The following is a 22,765-nucleotide window of genomic DNA, read 5'->3' as shown; positions in this document are numbered from 1 at the left end:
GCATCGGGTTTGTCTCGCGCCGAACGGGGGGGCTATTGAAAAAAAAAAAAAACGTTTCGGCGCGGGACAACCCCTTTAATACATAAAAGACAATACAGAAACTAATGTGAAGCCACAACACTGGAATAATGAATCACAAAACATTAAAAAGGTGCTCTACCAGTAACTGATTAGTAAAGTGCAACATGACATAGGAAAACTGCCTCATAAGTAACCTGTAATGACATAACAGAGAGTACAGACCCGGATGACAGCTGCGCGCCGACATATGTTTCGCACTGGTTTTATCGCACATTTGCACTTGCACTTTACTATCCAGATACTGATATCATACCCTTTTGATTATGTTTTGTGATTGATTATACTTTTGAGGTGGCTTTGTGTGAGTTTCTGTGCCATCTTTTATGTATTTTATGAATTTTCATTAAAAAGTATGCATATTTCTATTCTTGTGTTGGAGTGTATTTATCAGTTGCAGATTTACATCATTGTGAGCTAGAATCAACACTGCAAAATCTAAAGAGGATCGCACCCATGTGAGCATACCTTAATGCTTGATGGTGGTGACTCAAAATTTTTTTCGCAGGTTTCCTTCCACTGACAGCATCTGGGATCTTAAAAATAGCGAGAATTGAGAAATAAAGTATATAAAATCTGGAAAACTTAATTTCACAATTACTTAATTCCAAAATAGCATGTCTTTACAGACAGATCTGTGAGATCATACTAAGCTCCCTGATATCCTAGGGTGAAACATATGGAAATGCATTTAATGTTACTCATATTGGTGAAGTTATTAGGGACTACGAATGTAAATCATATAGGAAACAATTATATTAAAGCAGCATATATTCTACTATTACAGGGATATATGGCTCTGTGTTGGTGCATGGGTTCTGGTAAAATGTTAGGGCTATGAACATGAGAGATATATGATAGATGAGTGTTAAGCATTAGAGATGAGCGAACGTACTCGTCCAAGCTTGATACTCGTTCGAGTATTAGCGTGTTCGAGATGCTCGTTACTCGTGACGAGTACCATGCGATGTTCGAGTTACTTTCACTTTCATCTCTGAGATGTTAGCGCGCTTTTCTGGTCAATAGAAAGACAGGGAAGGCATTACAACTACCCCCTGCGACGTTCAAGCCCTATACCACCCCCCTGCAGTGAGTGGCTGGGGAGATCAGGTGTCACCCGAGTATAAAAATCGGCCCCTCCCGCGGCTCGCCACAGATGCGTTCTGACAGAGATCAAGGAAAGTGCTGTCTTGCTTGAGTTGCTATAGGGAGAGTGTTAGGAGTATTTTAGGCTTCAAGAACCCCAACGGTCCTTCTTAGGGCCACATCTAACCGTGTGCAGTAGTGTGGAGGCTGCTTTTTGCAGTGTTGCACATTTTTTTTTTGTATATAGACCGTGCAGAGCATTGGGCCCTGCAAAAAATCTATTTGGGCTGCCTGTGACTGTCCTCAGTGTACTGGGTCTGTGCTGGGGGTAGTTGTCCTAATTCATACACAGCCAGCTAAGTGTTACAGCAGGCTTGCGCAAAATTATTTCCTGGCTCTGTGTTGGCTGTTACATCACCGCTGTATTCCAGTCCACAGTGCAACAGTCTGCAGTTATTTTACATACTCCAGGGCCAGTAGTGGTGACGCAGAGAGAGAAGACATATACAGTGTATATAGGCAGTGGGCCTTTCCAAAAACATTTAGGAAAAAAAATCTATTTGGGCTGCCTGTGACTGTCCTCAGTGTACTGGGTCTGTGCTGGGGGTAGTTGTCCTAATTCATACGCAGCCAGCTAAGTGTTACAGCAGGCTTGCGCAGAATTCTTTCCTGGCTCTGCTGTGCGTTCCGTAAGCGAAGTCAGCCTCCAACCACAGGCCAATAAGCGGCACATTTAATTACAGCGTTCTGTTTCTGCACTACTGGTAATACACCATGCTGAGGGGTATGGGTAGGCCTATAGGACGTGGACGCGGGCGAGGACGCGGAGGCCCAAGTCAGGGTGTGGGCACAGGCCGAGCTCCTGATCCAGGTGTATCGCAGCCGACTGCTGCGGGATTAGGAGAGAGGCACGTTTCTGGCGTCCCCACATTCATCTCACAATTAATGGGTCCACGCGGTAGACCTTTATTAGAAAATGAGCAGTGTGAGCAGGTCCTGTCATGGATTGCAGAAAGTGCATCCAGCAATCTATCGACCACCCAGAGTTCTGCGCCATCCACTGCTGCAACTCTGAATCCTCTGGCTGCTGCTCCTCCTTCCTCCCAGCCTCCTCACTCCATTACAATGACACATTCTGAGGAGCAGGCAGACTCCCAGGAACTGTTCCCGGGCCCCTGCCCAGAATGGGCAGCAAGGGTTCCGAATCCTCTCCCATTGGAGGAGTTTGTCGTGACCGATGCCCAACCTTTGGAAAGTTCCCGGGGTCCGGGGGATGAGGCTGGGGACTTCCGGCAACTGTCTCAAGACCTTTCAGGGGGTGAGGAGGACGATGACGATGAGACACAGTTGTCTATCAGTGAGGTAGTAGTAAGGGCAGTAAGTCCGAGGGAGGAGCGCACAGAGGATTCAGAGGAAGAGCAGCAGGACGATGAGGTGACTGACCCCACCTGGTTTGCTACGCCTACTGAGGACAGGTCTTAAGAGGGGGAGGCAAGGGCAGCAGCAGGGCAGGTTGCAAGAGGCAGTGCGGTGTCCAGGGGTAGAGGCAGGGCCAGACCGAATAATCCACCAACTGTTTCCCAAAGCGCCCCTCGCGCCATGCCACCCTGCAGAGGCCGAGGTGCTCAAAGGTCTGGCAGTTTTTCACTGAGAGTGCAGACGACCGACGAACAGTGGTGTGCAACCTGTGTCGCGCCAAGATCAGCCGGGGAGACACCACCACCAGCCTCACCACCACCAGCATGCGCAGACATATGATGGCCAAGCACCCCACAAGGTGGGACGAAGGCCATTCACCGCCTCCGGTTTGCACCGCTGTCTCTCCCCCTGTGCCCCAACCTGCCACTGAGATCCAACCCCCCCTCTCAGGACACAGGCACTACCGTCTCCTGGCCTGCACCCACACCCTCACCTCCGCTGTCTTCGGCCCCATCCACCAATGTCTGTCAACGCACCGTCCAGCCGTCGCTAGCGCAAGTGTTGGAGCGCAAGCGCAAGTACGCCGCCACGCACCCACATGCTGAAGCGTTAAACGTGCACATAGCCAAATTGATCAGCCTGGAGATGCTGCCGTATAGGGTTGTGGAAACGGAGGCTTTCAAAAGTATGATGGCGGCGGCCCCGCGCTACTCAGTTCCCAGTCGCCACTACTTTTCCCGATGTGCCGTCCCAGCCCTGCACGACCCCGTCTCCCACAACATTGTACGCGCCCTCACCAACGCGGTTACTGCCAAGGTCCACTTAACAACAGACACGTGGACAAGCACAGGCGGGCAGGGCCACTATATCTCCCTGACGGCACATTGGGTGAATTTAGTGGAGGCTGGGACAGAGTCAGAGCCTGGGACCGCTCACGTCCTAACCACCCCCAGAATTGCGGGCGACAGCTCGGTGGTGGTATCTGCGGCGGTGTATGCTTCCTCCACTAAACCACCCTCCTCCTCCGCAACCTCTGTCTCGCAATCAAGATGTGTCAGCAGAAGCACGTCGGCAGCAGTCGGTGTCGCGCGGCGTGGCAGCACAGCGGTGGGCAAGCGTCAGCAGGCCATGCTGAAACTACTCAGCTTAGGAGATAAGAGGCACACGGCCCACGAACTGCTGCAGGGTCTAACAGAGCAGACCGACCGCTGGCTTACGCCGCTGAGCCTCCAACCGGGCATGGTCGTGTGTGACAACGGCCGTAACCTGGTGGTGGCTCTGCAGCTCGGCAGCCTCACGCACGTGCCATGCCTGGCGCACGTCTTTAATTTGGTGGTTCAGCGCTTTCTGAAAAGCTACCCATGCTTGTCAGACCTGCTCGGAAAGGTGTGCCGGCTCTGCGCACATTTCCGCAAGTCCCACACGGACGCTGCCACCCTGCGCACCCTGCAACATCGGTTTCATCTGCCAGTGCACCGACTGCTGTGCGACGTGCCCACACGGTGGAACTCTACGCTCTACATGTTGGCCAGGCTCTATGAGCAGCGTAGAGCTATAGTGGAATACCAACTCCAACATGGGCGGCGCAGTGGGAGTCAGCCTCCTCAATTCTTTACAGAAGAATGGGCCTGGTTGGCAGACATCTGCCAGGTCCTTGGAAACTTTGAGGAGTCTACCCAGATGGTGAGCGGCGATGCTGCAATCATTAGCGTCACCATTCCTCTGCTATGCCTCTTGAGAAGTTCCCTGCAAAGCATAAAGGCAGACGCTTTGCGCTCGGAAACAGAGGCGGGGGAAGACAGTATGTCGCTGGATAGTCAGAGCACCCTCTTGTCTATATCTCAACGCGTTGAGGAGGAGGAGGAGGAGCATGAGGAGGATGAGGAGGAGGGGGAAGAGACAGCTTGGCCCACTGCTGAGGGTACCCATGCTGCTTTCCTGTCATCCTTTCAGCGTGTATGGCCTGAGGAGGAGGAGGATCCTGAAAGTGATCTTCCTAGTGAGGACAGCCATGTGTTGCATACAGGCACCCTGGCACACATGGCTGACTTCATGTTAGGATGCCTTTCTCGTGACCCTCGCGTTACACGCATTCTGGCCACTACGGATTACTGGGTGTACACACTGCTCGACCCACGGTATAAGGAGAACCTTTCCACTCTCATACCCGAAGAGGAAAGGGGTTCGAGAGTGATGCTATACCACAGGACCCTGGCGGACAAACTGATTGTAAAATTCCCATCCGACAGCGCTAGTGGCCGAAGGCGCAGTTCCGAGAACCAGGTAGCAGGGGAGGCATAGAGATCAGGCAGCATGTACAGCACAGGCAGGGGAACACTCTCTAAGGCCTTTGACAGCTTTCTGGCTCCCCAGCAAGACTGTGTCACCGCTCCCCAGTCAAGGCTGAGTCGGCGGGAGCACTGTAAAAGGATGGTGAGGGAGTACGTAGCCGATCGCACAACCGTCCTCCGTGACGCCTCTGCTCCCTACAACTACTGGGTGTCGAAGCTGGACACGTGGCCTGAACTCGCGCTGTATGCCCTGGAGGTGCTTGCTTGTCCTGTGGCTAGCGTCTTGTCAGAGAGGGTGTTTAGTGCGGCTGGGGGAATCATCACAGATAAGCGTACCCGCCTGTTAACCGACAGTGCCGACCGGCTTACACTCATCAAGATGAACAAAGCCTGGATTTCCCCAGACTTCTCTTCTCCACCAGCGGACAGCAGCGATACCTAAACAATACGTAGGCTGCACCCGCGGATGGAAGCATTGTTCTCTATCACCATCCAAAACGGGGACCTTTTTGCTTCTTCTATCTGTGAATAATATTCCTCCTCCTCCTCCTGCTCCTCCTCCTGAAACCTGACGTAATCACGCCGAACGGGCAATTTTTCTTAGGGCCACAAGGCTCAGTCATATAATTTTTGTAAATAATTTTTATACGTTTCAATGCTCATTAAAGCGTTGAAACTTTCACCTGATCCAATTTTTATTTTAACTGGGCTGCCTCCAGGCCTAGTTACAAATTAAGCCACATTAACCAAAGCGATTAATGGGTTTCACCTGCCCTTTTGGTTGGGCATGGGCAATTTTTCTGACGTACATTAGTACTGTTGGTACACCAATTTTTTGGGGCCCTCGCCTACAGTGTAATCCAATTAATTTTTTGCCCACCTGCATTAAAGCTGATGTTACATCAGCTGTGTTGGGCACTGCAATGGGATACATTTATGTACCACCAGTGGGTTCCAGGGAGCCACCCATGCTGTGGGTCCACAGGGAGTTGTAACTGCATGCGTCTACTTCTAAAGAACCCCAGTCTGACTGGGGCATGCAGTATGGGCCGAAGCCCACCTACATTTAATCGGACGTTACCTCAGCTGTTCAGGGCACTGCAATGGGATACATTTATGTACAGCCGGTGGGTTCCAGGGAGCCACCCATGCTGTGGGTGCACACGGAATTCCCATTGCGCAGTTGTACCTGCCTGTGCCTATTTATAAAAAAACGCGGTCTGACTGGGGCATGCAGACACCTTGACAGAATGAATAGTGTGTGGCACATAGGTTCCCCATTGCTATGCCCACGTGTGCAGCTCCTGATGGAGGTGGCACAGGACTGGATTTCTCATTGCTTCTGTACAGCATTGTGGACTATCGCCCCGCCCCTTTTAAAGAGGGTCGCTGCCTAGCCGTGCCAACCCTCTGCAGTGTGTGCTTGCGGTTCCTCCTCATGGCAGACGCACTTATAAATAGACATGAGGGTGGTGTGGCATGAGGGCAGCTGAAGGCTGCGCAGGGACACTTTGGTGTGCGCTGTGGACACTGGGTCGTGCGGGGGGGTTGGGCAGCATGTAACCCAGGAGAAGTGGCAGCGGAGTGTCATGCAGGCAGTGATTGTGCTTTGTTGGAGGTAGTGTGGTGCTTAGCTAAGGTATGCATTGCTAATGAGGGCTTTTCAGAAGTAAAAGTTGTGGGGGGGGGGGGCACTCTTGCCGCTATTGTGGCTTAATAGTGGGACCTGGGAACTTGAGATGCAGCCCAACATGTAGCTCCTCGCCTGCCCTATCCGTTGCTGTGTCGTTCCCATCACTTTCTTGAATTGCCCAGATTTTCACAAACGAAAACCTTAACGAGCATCGGCGATATACAAAAATGCTCGGGTCGCCCATTGACTTCAATGGGGTTCGTTACTCGAAACGAACCCTCGAGCATTGCGATAATTTCATCCCGAGTAACGAGCACCCGAGCATTTTGGTGCTCGCTCATCTCTATTAAGCATCCTTATCATGTCTATGATTGTAGACCAGGAATGGGTTTGTGATTTATTTCATATATGACTAATTAAAATATTTTAAAAATGAAGTGAATCTAAGCTCCCTGATATCCTGATGTGAAGCAGATTTTCAAGGGCAAAATCCAGACTTTATACTGTAAGCAATTAAAATGCTATAAAAGTCTATAAACTGAGCTATGTCTTTTCTTTGCCTGATCTTTATCCTTGCATCATCCTCTATTTTTTCTAGTGAAGGCTTATTCCATAGAGCGGATTATAGGAGGTAAGGAATGCGTTCCAAATTCACAGCCGTGGCATGTGGGGCTCTACTTTTATGGTAGACTTATCTGTGGAGGAGTGCTCATAAATGAATCCTGGGTTTTGACAGCAGCTCATTGCGATACAATGTAAGTGTCACGTATATATGCTTTACCTGCTGGTTAGAATTATAAAATAGTAGAGTTGGAAGGGACCTCCAGGGTCATCGGGTCCAACCCCCTGCTCAGTGCGAGATCACTAAATCATCCCAGACAGATATTTGTCCAGCCTTTGTTTGAAGACTTCCATTGAAGTAGAACTCACCACCTCTCTTGGCAACCTGTTTCACTCATTGATCACCCTCACTGTCTATAATCTAATCTGTGTCTTCTTCCTTTCAATTTCATCCCATTGCGTCTAGTCTTTCCTCTTGCAAATGTAAATTAGCTGATCCCTCTGCACTGTACCAGCCCTTCAGATATTTGTAGACAGCTATTAAGTCTCCTCTTAGACTACTTGTTTGCAAGCCAAACTGTTCCTCATAGGACATGATTTGCCGACCGCTCACCATCTTGGTAACTCTTCTCTGAGCTTGCCTATGTTTGTCCATGTCTTTTTAAAGTGGGGTGCCCAGAACTGGACACAATATTCCAGATGAGGTCTAACTAAGGAAGGGTAGCGGGTAGAGATGAGCGAACGTGCTTGTTTAGGACAATTACTCGATCGAGCATCGCTTTTTTCGAGTAACTGCCTAATCGGGTGAAAAGATTTGGGGGGCACCGGGGGTGAGTGGGGAATTGCGGGGGGGAGTGTGGGGGAAAGAGAGAGAGTTCCCCCCTCTTCCCCACTGCTACCCCCTGCTCCACCCCCCCGCCCCCCCGAATCTTTACGCCCGAGTAGGCAGTTACTCGAAAAAAGCGATGATCGATCGAGTAATTGTCCTAAACGAGCACGTTTGCTCATCTCTAGTAGCGGGGGATAATTACCTCACGTGATCTAGTCTTTATGCCTCTCTTAAAACATCCCAGAATTGTGTTTGCCTTTTTTGCTGCTGCATCACACTGTAGACTCATGTTCAGTCTGTGATCTATTAGTATACCCAAGTGTTTTTCACATGTGTTGCTGCTTAGCTTAATTCCTCCCATTCTGTATGTATGTTTTTCATTTTTCTTGCCCAGAAAGTAAAATTATACATGGCAAAGACTACATATTGAAAGTACAAAGTTATATTGTACTTTCTAACAGCTCATGTAGCAGAGCTGAATTCTTAATTAAAGGGGTTGTATGGGACTTTACAATTGATGACCTATCCTCAGGAGAGGTTGTCACTAGAGATGAGCGAGCATACTCGTCCGAGCTTGATACTCGTTCGAGTATTAGGGTGTTCGAGATGCTCGTTACTCGAGACGAGTACCACGTGATGTTCGAGTTACTTTCATTTTCTTCCCTGAAAAATTAGCGCACTTTTCTGGCCAATAGAAAGACAGGGAAGGCATTACAGCTTCCCCCTGCGACGTTCAAGCCCTATACCACCCCCCTGCAGTGAGTGGATGGCGAGATTAGGTGTCACCCGAGTATTAAAATCTGCCCGCCCACGGCTCGCCACAGATGCATTCTGACATACTTTAGGGAAAGTGCTGTTGATGCCGGAGCTGCTATAGGGAGAGTGTTAGGAGTTATTTTAGGCTTCAAGAACCCCAACGGTCCTTCTTAGGCCATAGAAATCGCAGATCGCACCTAACTGCGATCTGCGATTCCTGTTCTCTTCTCTATATGCGCTCAATGGGACCGGCGGCAGCAGCGCCGACCCCATTGAGAACATATAGAAGACAAATCATTCTTCTCTGCCACAGCTGTAACAGCTATGGCAGAGAAGAACGATGTTTGCCCATTTAATTCAATGGAGCCGGCAATACAGCAGGTTCCACTGAAAGCAATGGGCTGCCGGCGATCGCGGGATGAATTGTCGGGAAGGGCTTAAATATATAAGCCCTTCCCTGCAATTCATCCAGAAATGTGTTACAATAAAAATATATACCGTATATACCGGCGTATAAGGCGACGGGGCGTATAAGACGACCCCCCAACTGTCACCTTATACGCAGGGAATACAGCGGAGCAAAGAATAAAAATCATTACTCACTTCCCCCGGCGTTCTGCGGTGCTGCTGCAGGCTGTCGCTCCCTCCTGGTCCCCGGCAGAGCATTGCTTTCTGGACGCAGGGCTTGAAATCCCCGCCTCCAGAAAACACACGTGCCTTCAGCCAATCACAGCCATTCAATGACATCATTGGGGGGTCACTGTGACATTTGGGGGGGTCGTCTTATACGCTCCGTCGCCTTATACGCCGGTATATACGGTATATATTTTTATTGTAACACATTTCTGGATGAATTGCAGGGAAGGGCTTATATATTTAAGCCATTCCCGACAATTCATCCCGCGCTCGCCGGCAGCCCATTGCTTTCAGTGGAACCTGCTGTATTGCTGGCTCCATTGAATTCAATGGGCTAACATCGTTCTTCTCTTCCACAGCTGTTACAGCTGTGGCAGAGGAGAACGATCTTTATGCTGACAGTGCGGGGGGGGGGGGCACTCTTGCCGCTATTGTGGCTTAATAGTGGGACCTGGGAACTTGAGATGCAGCCCAACATGTAGCTCCTCGCCTGCCCTATCCGTTGCTGTGTCGTTCCCATCACTTTCTTGAATTGCCCAGATTTTCACACATGAAAACCTTAGCGAGCATCGGCGATATACAAAAATGCTCGGGTTGCCCATTGACTTCAATGGGGTTCGTTACTCGAAACGAACCCTCGAGCATCGCGAAAATTTCGTCCCGAGTAACGAGCACCCGAGCATTTTGGTGCTCGCTCATCTCTAGTTGTCACACAGCTGGTGGTGCGACACAGGTTCAGGATGGTGCGGTAATGACAGACGGAAGCAGACGCAGCACAATTTTACAAAATATAACCTTTACTGAACTTTTGCGTAATAAACAGTAATTGTTCTCCATAGGAGGGTTTGTGTATTTTTCACGTTGCATAATAAACTGGAAGCATAAACTCTATGTCTAAGCGATAGTACTCTTGAAGCAACAGTACTTTATATTGTTTGCAACACGAAGTGTACTCTCATCACACTGCATCTCTCACTGACACTAACATCTCCGTTACTTCATCAGTTCCTTCTGGCAGCAGCAAGGGACATGGCGCTCCTCATAGTCTTTTGTCTCATATTTGCTGTGTAGCCGTTACATACATATATATCATTGTGTCCTAACTCGCAGATTGTGTACATATGTCTCAGAAGTCACTAAACTCTAGAGGGGGTATATGTTAATTCTGGAGGTTTAGCTCCCGTGTTACAGCAAACAGCAGCTCTGTGTCATGTGCCTCACCGCGCCATTACATTGACTGTCATAGACATATCATCATCAACAACTTACATTGCATAACTACATTACACGTTACTACATGCATATTGCATCATAGTAACATAGTATAATATCATAACACTCAACCCCTACAAGGCCCTGCATAACTTAAACTATTGCGCCATTGTGCTAACTTTATGACAATCCTGTGAGTCCATTTATCCCCACCCTAACCAGGGATTTAAGCTTTTGCAATGTAGGGGGTAGTAGTGCATTCACACTAGTTCGTAATACCTCCTACTGCTCACTCTCACATCTTTAACTGGCAGGGTCCATGATGCTTCATATTCCACCCTGCCGCCGTGGTGTCCGGTAATGAGGGGAGGGAGCCTCAGTCATATTGGTGCTTTCGATCTCGGCCAGGTCATCAGTCTCCTCTTCATCCACTTTATTCTGCTGTTTACCTGTTTAATCTTCCAGGCTCGTCTCATTTTCATTTTCCATGTTACCTGAGAATTCCTGATCCTTTTCTGTTTCTCCAGGACCTGAGTTAGTTGACTGTGGACTGTCCTCAGGTATTTCTTGGGTAACTGTGCTTTCTGCACTAAAAAAGTCACTAAAAGAGCAAGTTTTACGTAAAAGTTGTTCCTGTTCCTTGGCACATTCTTGGTTTTGCAGCACCACTTTCATATACATGAGGAACTTTGCCACTCATGATACATGAATCACAATCCTAACTCCAGCTATATACCACTAGTAAACTACCATCACAGCCCATGCTGTTACCACTGATGGCGTATTTCAAGTCTGTGTGCGGCCGACTTCGGAAATCAGGCATACGCCATCATGCTGTAACTAACTATGCAACTTGACTGAGCGGGACGTTTAAAACTAGAAATTATGTAGAATTATTATTTTTTACACAAATAACTTACATTTTTGGAATTAGAGATTAAGAACGGAATTTCCTTTTTTTTTCATTTCACTTGGCCACCCATGCTGCCCTTGCTTAAATCCGGGCCTGGTACATAATGTAGAGTATTGGTATTGCATAGCTGTCAGGACTTGAACCTGGGAACTTCTGCGCTCCAGCAGCAGCTCTTTCTGTTGAGCTATCTATCTTGCAAGACAGCTCCCCTGCTGATTTGTAGTATAGTCCTTTCTCCTGTTTGATCCAGTTTCGGTTTCCCTGTCTGGATCCGCCCCATTCCCTTGATTAGGCACACTGTTTAAGCCTGGCCTTGCAGCTCCCTCATTGTGTAATTATTGAGCTCCCAGCTTATAGTCAAGCTCCACCAATTGCCTGCTCCTCTGAACTGAACTGCTACTACTGTTACTGACCTCTGGCTTCTCTCTGACTACGCTATGTGCTTGCTCCTTCGTACTGCAACAGATATTACCCATTACTGACCTCCGGCTTTCTTCTGACTACGCAATCTGTCCTCTCGGGTTACAAGAGAAACCTGCACAAGATCCTTATAATAGCATTCAATGGAAGTTCTGTCTGCATTACCAACCTGACAGCTGCACTACACACAGAACTATCTGATTCTGGCTCTATTTGCAATGACAGCTGGCTTGATATGGGCAAGGATCCAATGTGGTATATCAACTACTGATGAACTGAGAATAGGTCATCAATAGTAATGTCCCAGAATACCACTTTCATACTCTAAAGCTGAATTATTTCTTCCATGATATAGCTGCCCTCGTATGTAATCTCACTTCTGCTGGATCTTTATACCACAGATGAAATCAAACTACCTACTATCTCTTGTGAACATAACTACAACCTCATCACCTATTAAATTTTGTTCAATAGGTTCATTGATGTTCTACTTGGGGATCATAATCTGAATGTGGATGAAGAAACAGAACAGTTAACGTACGCTACAAAGCTGTGTCCACATGAGAATTACAACATGTGGTCAGACTTTTATGACATAATGTTACTGAAACTGGCATCACCAGCTAAACTTAATGACAATGTCAAAGCCATCTCCTTAGCCACTGAACCAGTAGAGGATTATGCCAACTGTCTAATCTCAGGATGGGGAGTGATCACCAGCTGCCCAGATGGTAACATCATATATACAAAGATTTAACACAGATGGCACAATTTCAGAATTGCAGCTATCATAAAGCTACTTCTTATATACAAGACTATATTACTATAATACTGCCCGCTATGTACAAAGCTATATAACTATAAAACTGCCCCCTATGTTCAAGATATGCAATTACAATAATGGGAGTTTAGAGGAATAGCAGAAAAGACTTTAATATACTTAAACTTTCTGGCTCATAACAAGGAAGCAACAGCAGTTGAAGTATATTAATTTTTCTATGTTCTCGTACCACATAACTACTATCATACTGCTCTCATGAACAGGAATATAACTACTATAATACTACCCCTATGTACAAGAATATAACTAGTATACTGCTGCCCCTATGTACAAGAATATAATGACTATAATACTGCCTCCTATGTACAAGAAAATAAGTACTATAATACTACCCCTATGTACAAGAATACAACTACTATAATACTGCCCCCTATGTACAAGAATATAACTACTATAATACTGCCCCCCATGTACAAGAATATAACTCCTATAATACTGTCCCCTATGTACAAGAATATAACTACTATAATACTGCCCCCTATGTACAAGAATATAACTACTATAATACTGCTCCTATGTACAAGAATATAACTACTATAATACTGCTCCTATGTACAAGAATATAACTACTATAATACTGCCCACCATGTACCAGAATATAACTACTATAATACTGCCCACCATGTACAAGAATATAACTCCTATAATACTGTCCCCTATGTACAAGAATATAACTACTATAATACTGCCCACTATATACAAGAATATAACTACTATAATACTGCTCCTATGTACAAGATTATAACTACTATAATACTGTTCCAATGTACAAAAATATAACTACTATAATACAGCTCCTATGTACAAGAATATAACTACTATAATACTGTTCCTATGTACAAAAATATAACTACTATAATACTGTCCGCTATGTACAAGAATATAACTACTATAATACTGCCCTCTATGTACAAGAATATAACTACTATAATACTGCCCCCTATGTACAAGAATATAACTACTATAATACTGTCCCCTATGTACAAAAATATAACTAGTATAATACTGCCCCCTATGTACAAGAATATAACTACTATAATATTGCTCCTATGTACAAGACTATAACTACTATTATACTGCTCCTATGTACAAGAACATATCTAATATAATACTGCCCCCATGTACAAGAAAAAAAACTTATTCGATGATACTGCCACCTATGTACAAGAATATAAATACTACAATACTACCCTCTATGTAGAAAATATAACTACTGTAATATTGCCCCCTTTGCACAAGAATATAATTACTATAATACTGCTTCTATGTACAAGAATATAACTACTATAATACTGCCCCCTATGTACAAGAATATAACTACTATAATACTGCTGCCTATGTACAAGAATATAACTACTATAATACTGCTTCTTTGTACAAGAATATAACTACTATAATACTGCCCCCTATGTACAAGAATATAACTACTATAATACTGCCTCTATGTACAAGATTATAACTACTAGATTATTGCCCCCTATGTACTAAAACATAACTATTATAATATTGCCTCTGATGTACAAGAATATAACTACTATAACACTGCCCCCTATGTTCAGAAATATAACTACTATAATACTGCTCCTATGTACAAGAATATAGCTACTATTATACTGCTCATATGTACAAGAATATGTCTAATATAATACTGCCCCAACGTACAAGAATATAACTACTATAATACTGCCCCCTATGTACAAGAATATAACTACTATAATACTGCCTCCTATCTACAAGAATATAACTAATATAACACTGCTTCTATGTACAAAAAAATGACTAATATAATATTGCCTGCTCTGTATAAGAATAAAACTAATATAATATAACTACTAATAAATGTAGCTACTACAATACTACCTCATGTGTACAAGACTATAACTACTATAATGCAGACCCATGCGCAACAATATAACTAATATAACATCACTTCCTCTTAATGAGAATATATCTACTATTATACTGCACACTGCGTCCAAGAATATAACTATTATAATACTTCCCCCCTATGTAAGAGTATACAACTACTATAATAGTGCCCCCTAAGTAAAAGAATATAGCTACTATAATACTGCCCGTTATGTACAAGAATATAACTACTATTATAGTGCCCCCTTATGTACAAGAATATAACTACTATAATACTGCCTCCTATGTACAAGAATATAACTTCTATAATACTGCCCCCCTATGTAAAAGAATATAACCACTATAATACTGCCCCCTATGTACCAGAACATAACTTTTATAAAACTGCCTCCTATGTACAAGAATATAACTACTAAAATACTGCCCCCTCTGTTCAGAAATATAACCACTATAATACTTCTCCTATGTAAAAGAATATAACTACTATTATACTGCTCCTATGTACAATAATATATCAAATATAATACTGCCCCCCATGTACATGAATATAACTACTATAATACTGCCCCCTATGTGCAAGAATATAAATACTACAATACTGTGCTCTATGTAGAAAATATAACTACTGTAATATTGCCTCCTATGTACAAGAATATAACTACTATAATACTGCTTCTATGTACAAGAATATAACTAATATAATACTGCCTGCTATGTACACAAATATAAGTAATATAATACTGCACCCTATGAACAAGAATATAACTACTATAATACTGTCCCCTATGTACAAGAATATAACTACTATAACACTGCTCCGTATGTACAAGAATATAACTACTATAATACTGCCTCCTATGTACAAGAATATAACTACTATAATACTGCCTCCTATGTACAAGAATATAACTACTATAATACTGGCCCCTATGTACAAGAATATAACTACTATAATGCTGCTCCTATGTACAAGAATATAACTACTATAATACCGCCTCCTATGTACAAGAATATAACTACTATAATACTGCCCCCTATGTACAAGAATATAACTACTATAATACTGCCTCTATGTACAAGAATATAACTACTATAATACTGCTCCCTATGTACAAGAATATAACTATTATAATACTGCCCCTATGTACAAGAATATAACTACTATAATACTGCCCCCTATGTACAAGAATATAACTACTATAATACTGCCCCCTATGTACAAGAATATAACTACTATAATACTGCCCCTATGTACAAGAATATAACTACTATAATACTGCTCCCTATGTACAAGAATATAACTACTATAATAGTGCTCCTATGTACAAGAATATAACTACTATAATACTGCCCCCTATGTACAAGACTATAACTGCTATAATACTGCCCCCTATGTACAAGAATATAACTACTATAATACTGTCCCCTATGTACAAGAATGTAATGATGGTCGTCCTATCCTTTTTAAAAAGTACTACAATAAGAGAGCAACAGTATTTTTGGAGTTATTGTATGTTGCTCTGCCTTACGGCTTTCTCTCTGTTTTCTTGCTATCAGAGACCCTAGCCGATGTCCTGATGTGTCAGAATGTTACCACTCTTCCTGACGCTGACTGTGAGCAGTTGTATGATGACAGCATAATTGAGAACATGTTCTGTGCTGAAGTCCGTGATGGAAGCAAAGTTTCTTGCCAGGTAACATTTAGGCAATAAGATGAAAGAGCGCCCTTCCCCAGTTCGAGAATGATTGCAGCCTCTGGAATTAGGTTGCCGCTATAGCAAATAATTAAACCCATGATTTGTTCTTTTCAAATATTTCCTGATTAGATGGAACCCAATCTGTCCTTGAAAATAATTGGACTCCCTCTCCCTGTAGCGGCCAAGGGAATAAGTGTCAGATCCGGGCCGGCTCCAGGTTAATGTGGGCCTTTGGGTGATAGAGTCTCAGCGGGCCCCTATTTTTTTGTACATTTACCACACTATTGAAACAACATGTTAACTTTATATATTGTACCTGAGTATTACGGATATAATGCTTTGGTGTACATGATACGAGTTTAACAAGGCATCATTGGCATCCCATCATGTGTTACAGAATTTCTAACCATGTGATTCTACAATTTCCAGTATAAACTGAACAATTGTATGGACATGATGAGAGTTGTAGTTTCGCAAGCTAGAATGCTGCTGATTTTACAAGTGAACACATGACCCAGGTATAAGCGAGTCATTCTTTGCTGTAGACTAGGCATCTACCAAAACCCCCTACACCCCTTTTCTTTTCATGCGGAATGACAACAAGTGCTTATTACTAGAGATAAGCGAGCGCCTAAATGCTCTCTCTTTCTCTCTGCCTGCCAAATATTTGCCATTGACACATGCTGTGTCGCGGCGTGGAGGGGCCAAAACAGGCACGTCACAGTGGGGAGGAGCCAAAAACTGGGTCGAACACATCGTGATGCTCGTTCGAAAAACGAGCACCATCGAGTACGCTAATACTCGAACGAGCATCAAGCTCGACATAGTACGTTGGCTCAACTCTACTCATTACTCTTTTTGGATAATTTGGCCACAGCAGCAATTTATTATTAACAAACTTATCGCAAAATTTCTAGCACATTGTTAAAAAACGAATCGTAAACCAGGAAGAGGAGGGGGTCTCAGGATCCTCAAGAGTCTGTTGACTCAGCATTTTTGGGAAATATATATAAATTTAATGCCTGTCTCTGCATACCAACTGAGTAAGGAGACTCAATTTCCCATTTTCTGCTTCCCGACACAATCCAACTTACTTGGGAAACGCGACCATCCCAATTTGCCTCCAGCCGCCCTACCTCACGGCTCTGAGACCGGCTAGCCACTCCAGGACTAGACCATCCATCAACTCTGCAAGGACTCCACTCTGTCAGAGCCAAGAGGCGACAGGCCCGAATCACTATAAAGAATACCCCCTCTATGAGGGGAAGGACGCGATGCAACCTCTAAGGACCCCACCCTTGATTCCTCAAGCCTGCGCCGCACCCCCCAATAACAACGCTCTCTCAATTCCCTCCTGAACCACTAGCGCCCACAGGTTAATGCCCACCTCATTTAGATGCATCTCGTTCACGAACCTAGAAACCTCACAGTTCAACTTTGCCCGGGCTTTGTTCAGACTTTTCACCGACTTCGAATTGCATCAGGTCTTACGTGGTACAATCTCTGACCATACCACCATCAAACCCGGATGTGACATCAGCAGGCGCAGGATATCGTACCTAATGTCCCTCGACATGTCGCAAAATAGTGTCCTCCCCAGATAGTTATCTCCAACATGCAGTACCAAGACACCAACACCAATTGCCAAAGATGTGGAGGGCACATCCTCCCTTCCTCCTCCACTTCTGGCGCCAACATTCAGAAACACTCCCACTGAAACCGAGAAAGAGAGTATGCAATTGAGTTATCATGAACTGCCACTACCCATCAATTGAGTTACAATGCTTCTAAACCAAGTGTTGCAACAGGCTGATAACTGGGGGGAAGGATGCCGACATACTGTTAATCACCTGCACACCCCCCCCCCCCCCCAGTTGCAGTGAAATCTAACTTTTTTGTTGTGGAAACAGTCACCCCACAGCGATGCTAGTACCACAATGGGGAACAGCTTCAACACCACCATATAATTCTAAGCAGTCCTGCCTCCTCCCATTCCTCTGGCCACCGTCCGAGGCACATTGCCCTTGGAAGTAAGCCCCAAAATTGGAGCTACAAGCTGCATCCATGAACAGCTCCCAGTCAAAATTCTCAATCGCCCCATCCATCAATACTGACCTTCCATTAAATTGATCTAGAAAAGACGACCACACTTCTAAGTCAGCCTTGTGATCTTTCCCTAGGTCGAATGAAATGATGAGGCGATTTTACCCCCGATGTGGTGGCCGCCAATTTCCGGCAGAAGGCTCTTTCCATGGGCATTATCCGACAAGCAAAATTAAGCTTCCCCAACAATGATTATAGTTCCCGCAGTGTGATTTTTTTGCTTGGCGAGCCTTATGCATCTGCCACTGTAGATCATGCAATATGTCAGCCGTCAGTCTGCATTCTATTGCCTCTGTATTAATGGTGATTCCCAACAAGTTAAGATATGTTGCCGGTTCTTTCGTCTTGTCGAGGGCTAGCAGGACCCTGAAGCGCTGCACTATCCACTGCACTGTCCCCAGTGGAGTCACACAAAGAGAAGTTTTCGCAGGGCCTATGCAGAAAACAATCATCCAAGTAGCGGATTACCAAAGAAATACCGGACGTGTCTTTTACAACCCATTCCATGATGGAGCTAAACGCTTCGAAGTATGAGCACGAAATAGCTCAACCCATGGGCAGGCATCTGTCAGCGTTATATTTCCATTCCGAGTAACACCCAAATAGACGAATACTCTTGGGGTGTAGTGGGAGAAGGCAGAAAGCCGATTCCATGTCCATTTTTGCCAACATTGCTCCCCTGCCATATCTCTTTACCCACTTTACTGCTGCATCGAATGAGGTGTAGACCAGGGTCTATTCCATCATTGACCAATGACACTTTTGAGTAGGATAAATGATGAATTAACCGGAAACTGAATAGCTATGATTGGTTCATTGAACACTGGCTCTCATTGGCAGAGCCGCATTTCTCGTGAACCAATCACAGCCCTTCCTGGAGGTGAGGATTTTAAACTTCCAATCCAGGAAGGGCTGGGGAAAACTGCAAGCAAGTCTGCCAGGGACCTTAGGAGACATGCGCCGGAGCTCACAGCGTCTCTTAGGTAATGTAGTATTAGTTGTTTCTTTTTATGCAGTCAGGGCTTATTTTCTGGGTAGGGCTCCTAATTTCAAGCCCCCCCCCAAATCTCAGCCAAAAAATGCTATTTTAAGCGCCACTAGAATAATGAAGGTAGAAATATACGTTGCTATAAGCTACAGACCTAATCATACCCCCTTTTACCTTGGCTGGTATTTTTTTGTTATAAAGGTCTCCCATATTCACATCTTCGGATCTGCAGCTTGAATCCTGTCCAACGAGCCAGCGTGCATGCGCAGTACATCGCATGATGTGCCAGCGGTGGTCAGTGACGCGTAATCATGCGATACTTCCACTGTGCTCACAGTGACTACAATGGAAGCTGGCCGCATGTTTTTCCGCGGCAATTAGAACATACTGCAGTTTATTTCATGCTGCAGAATTTCGTGGTAGAATTCCTCAGTGTGAATATTTGTCAGCAACAACAGAAAAATGTTTCCCCGCGCTCCGGGATTAAAAAATTTTCATAGACCAGGGGTCTATATGTTAATTGAACAGTTTTTATTCATGCGACGCGTTTCGGCGTTACACAACGTCTTTCTCAAGCATAAAATAAACGGTGTGAACATTGAGCTAGTAGTTTTAACCCTTTCCAATCCAATTTGTAACCTGGTTTTCCTAGGGGGTTACTCTTTTTCTGCCATTATACAATGGCACTATATGCTGGCTAAAGCCAGTACTGCATGAGGTGACACATTGGATAGGCTCCGACAGCAGAGAGGCTTGCAATATACAGTAAGAGAACCCCGACGGATGTCTTTCAACATCAGAGCTGTACAGCCCTAAATCATAATGACTTTAGACGTCAGGCAGTGGATTGCAAAGGGTAATAGAACCTAATAGCTGCAGCATAATGTAGCGGATTTCGGTCGCATTTCACACGGCAGATATCCGGCCGTGGGCATTAGCCCTTGCACTGCTGAGATAAAATGAAAGCTGTTGTGTGATTTGTTGCAATGGACAACAAAGATTTTCTTTTACATAGCTTTCATAACAGTGTGGAAAGTAGACGAGTGAGAGAACACGCAAGGCAACCTCCACGTTGGTCCGCCCTGAGTCTTTTGTGAACTTGATATACCTGACACCTTTGATTCTAACTATTTATTCCTAATTCCGCTGAATATTTTTCCTGAGCCTGGAAATATAGATATAGATAGATGTAGATCTAGATTTATACACATATATATATATATATATATATATATATATATATATATATATATATACACACACACACACACACATCCATATAGATATACACATATGAGGGTCATGTAAAAATTATTGGCAACACCCTGCTACATTTTCAGTATAGCAGTCAAGGAAAATGTGGTATATAATATAAAAATAGAGGTCATGAGTGTTATCTATAGTATCGTTCATACGTCAGAAGGTGTCAGACCCGTCGAACAAGTGCATCTCACCAAATACCGCTTGTGGTAGGAATGCTCAAAAGTGTCACCATGGCCTTCGAGAAGCTCTTGGCAAACAGGCACTGCCATAGCTGGGCTACAGCCCCACAGCATCTAGTGTGATGAGATTGGTAGCATCTACAGATGAGCGGGTATACTCGCTAAGGCTAACTACTCGAGCGAGTAGTGCCTTAGCCGAGTATCCTCCTGCTCGTCTCTAAAGATTCAGGGGCCGGCGCGGGTGACAGGTGAGTTGCAGCGGTGAGAGGGGGGGAGAGAGGGAGAGATCTCCCCTCCATTCCTCCCCGCTCTCCCCACCCCCCGCCGGCCCCCGAATCTTTACAGACAAGCGGGAGAATACTCGGCTAAGGCACTACTTGCTCGAGTAGTTAGCCTTAGCGAGTATACTGGCTCATCTCTATTAGCATCATTTTAGGAAGAACGTAAAAGTGTCAAACATGAGGCCAGAGCAAGCAGGACAAATCTCACATTGCTCAAGTCCGCCTGTTTCTGGAAGAAGAACATGTGGAAGATGGACATGTGAAGATTTCTCTACAAAGATTAACATTTCATCCAAATCCCTGCATATGATTCTGAGAGTACACCAAAAAATGCAAAAAGGCTCTGTACTGGCCCAGCACACCATCCTGGTCCCCTCCATAAATGGCCTACATGTTTGTCCTATGTGGATGCACTGTGCAAAGCTTGTATTGTCATTTCCAATGTGTGTGTTGCACAGCTGCGGCGCTTGAGAGGTTAACTTCAATAAAATCATTGCCTGCATGTAGATGTATCTACAGTCTGTCATGTCATGTGGTATGAGTTAGGGTATAAATTGGAGTGATTAAGAGTGGGAAAGGAGCATTCATCTTGTCTTCAATCTAAGAGAGTCTAACACAAAGCCACATGGAAGCACTTTCAGCTTCTTTGTGGTGAAGATGGAAGAGGAGGAGAGATATCCTGTAGCGACTGTATTTCAGGGCTGGGTGAAAGTCAATAATAGCTGCCAGAGTGTCAGTGGAGTGACCCTACCCCTCTTTCTTCTCCATAGTGTTACCCTTCCAGTAGTGGTTCCTGGCAGATAACGTAAACTGCAGGAACAGTGTCATCCTGTGCTTCCTCCCTGACCTCTTGCTTTGCCTGCACTGGAAAGACTGTACCTAAATTGCCTTGTGATAATTGTTTTTCTGCAAATTTACTCCAGTAAAGTTTATACCGGCCCCTAACCATTCCTGGGGACCTGAGGTACTGCAAGACTGTGTCGGTGATTATTCTCCACTATGTATCATACTGTTGTGTAGGAGCGGTGGCGTCACCTGTGACAATGACACATTCTGCTGTTTATTGGCATTCCCTATCCAAGGGGTGTCTTTGGTGGCCTGCAAATATTCCTCTGGGAAAGGAGCCTGGTAAGTGCCACCGTGACAACCCAACACTTGGCCCTCCCAGCTCCCCACATTTGTCAAGTGTCCAGGGTGTCCCTATGGGATGCTGCATCTCTATCAGATGGGTTCCACACAACCAGAGGCACCGCTAGAAGCTCCTGTAAGATCTGCGCTATTTATAATGCTGGTGTCTTCTAATGTGATGAAAAGGCCTTTGGGCCCAGTAGAGACTACTACTTCTGTGCCCCCTATAGCTACGCCCAAGCACACAACCTTTCCTAGGTTCAAGCGTGGCAACGAATGGAAGTGCCTGTGACCCATCTAGCTTGGTATGAAAGGGGAGAATCTTTTCTGAGACACATTATCACAATTGACGAGGCACGGGCACGGAGCTACGAGCCTGAGTTGAAATGGCAGTCTGCTGAGTGGAGGCACCAACATTTTCCCCAGCCCAAGAAACTCAAGCATGCGTCGAGCAATGTAAAGGTAATGCTTACAGTTGCTTATGACTATGGCGCACTGTTACACGCCGTCCTTCCTCCTGTTACTGTCAATGCCCAGTATTACCTTTTTTCTTCAACACCATCTTTGTCCGACATTGTGTCA

At 45.0% G+C, this 22,765-nt stretch overlaps 1 protein-coding gene across 1 annotated transcript in view; it reads left to right on the top strand.

Moving 5' to 3' along the window:
* The window catches only part of LOC136633514 (glandular kallikrein-like), a 31,068-nt gene that overhangs the window by 7,564 nt on the left and 739 nt on the right, over positions 1–22,765 (top strand). The window contains exons 2-4 of the mRNA XM_066609275.1: positions 7,106–7,262; positions 12,309–12,565; positions 16,102–16,238. Of these exons, the coding sequence (XP_066465372.1) occupies positions 7,106–7,262; positions 12,309–12,565; positions 16,102–16,238 (551 nt within the window). The remainder of the gene's footprint in view (positions 1–7,105; positions 7,263–12,308; positions 12,566–16,101; positions 16,239–22,765) is intronic.

This window comes from Eleutherodactylus coqui, chromosome 6 (assembly GCF_035609145.1).
Source record: "Eleutherodactylus coqui strain aEleCoq1 chromosome 6, aEleCoq1.hap1, whole genome shotgun sequence".
NCBI lineage: Eukaryota > Metazoa > Chordata > Amphibia > Anura > Eleutherodactylidae > Eleutherodactylus > Eleutherodactylus coqui.
This window is presented reverse-complemented; position numbering and strand designations above follow the sequence as displayed.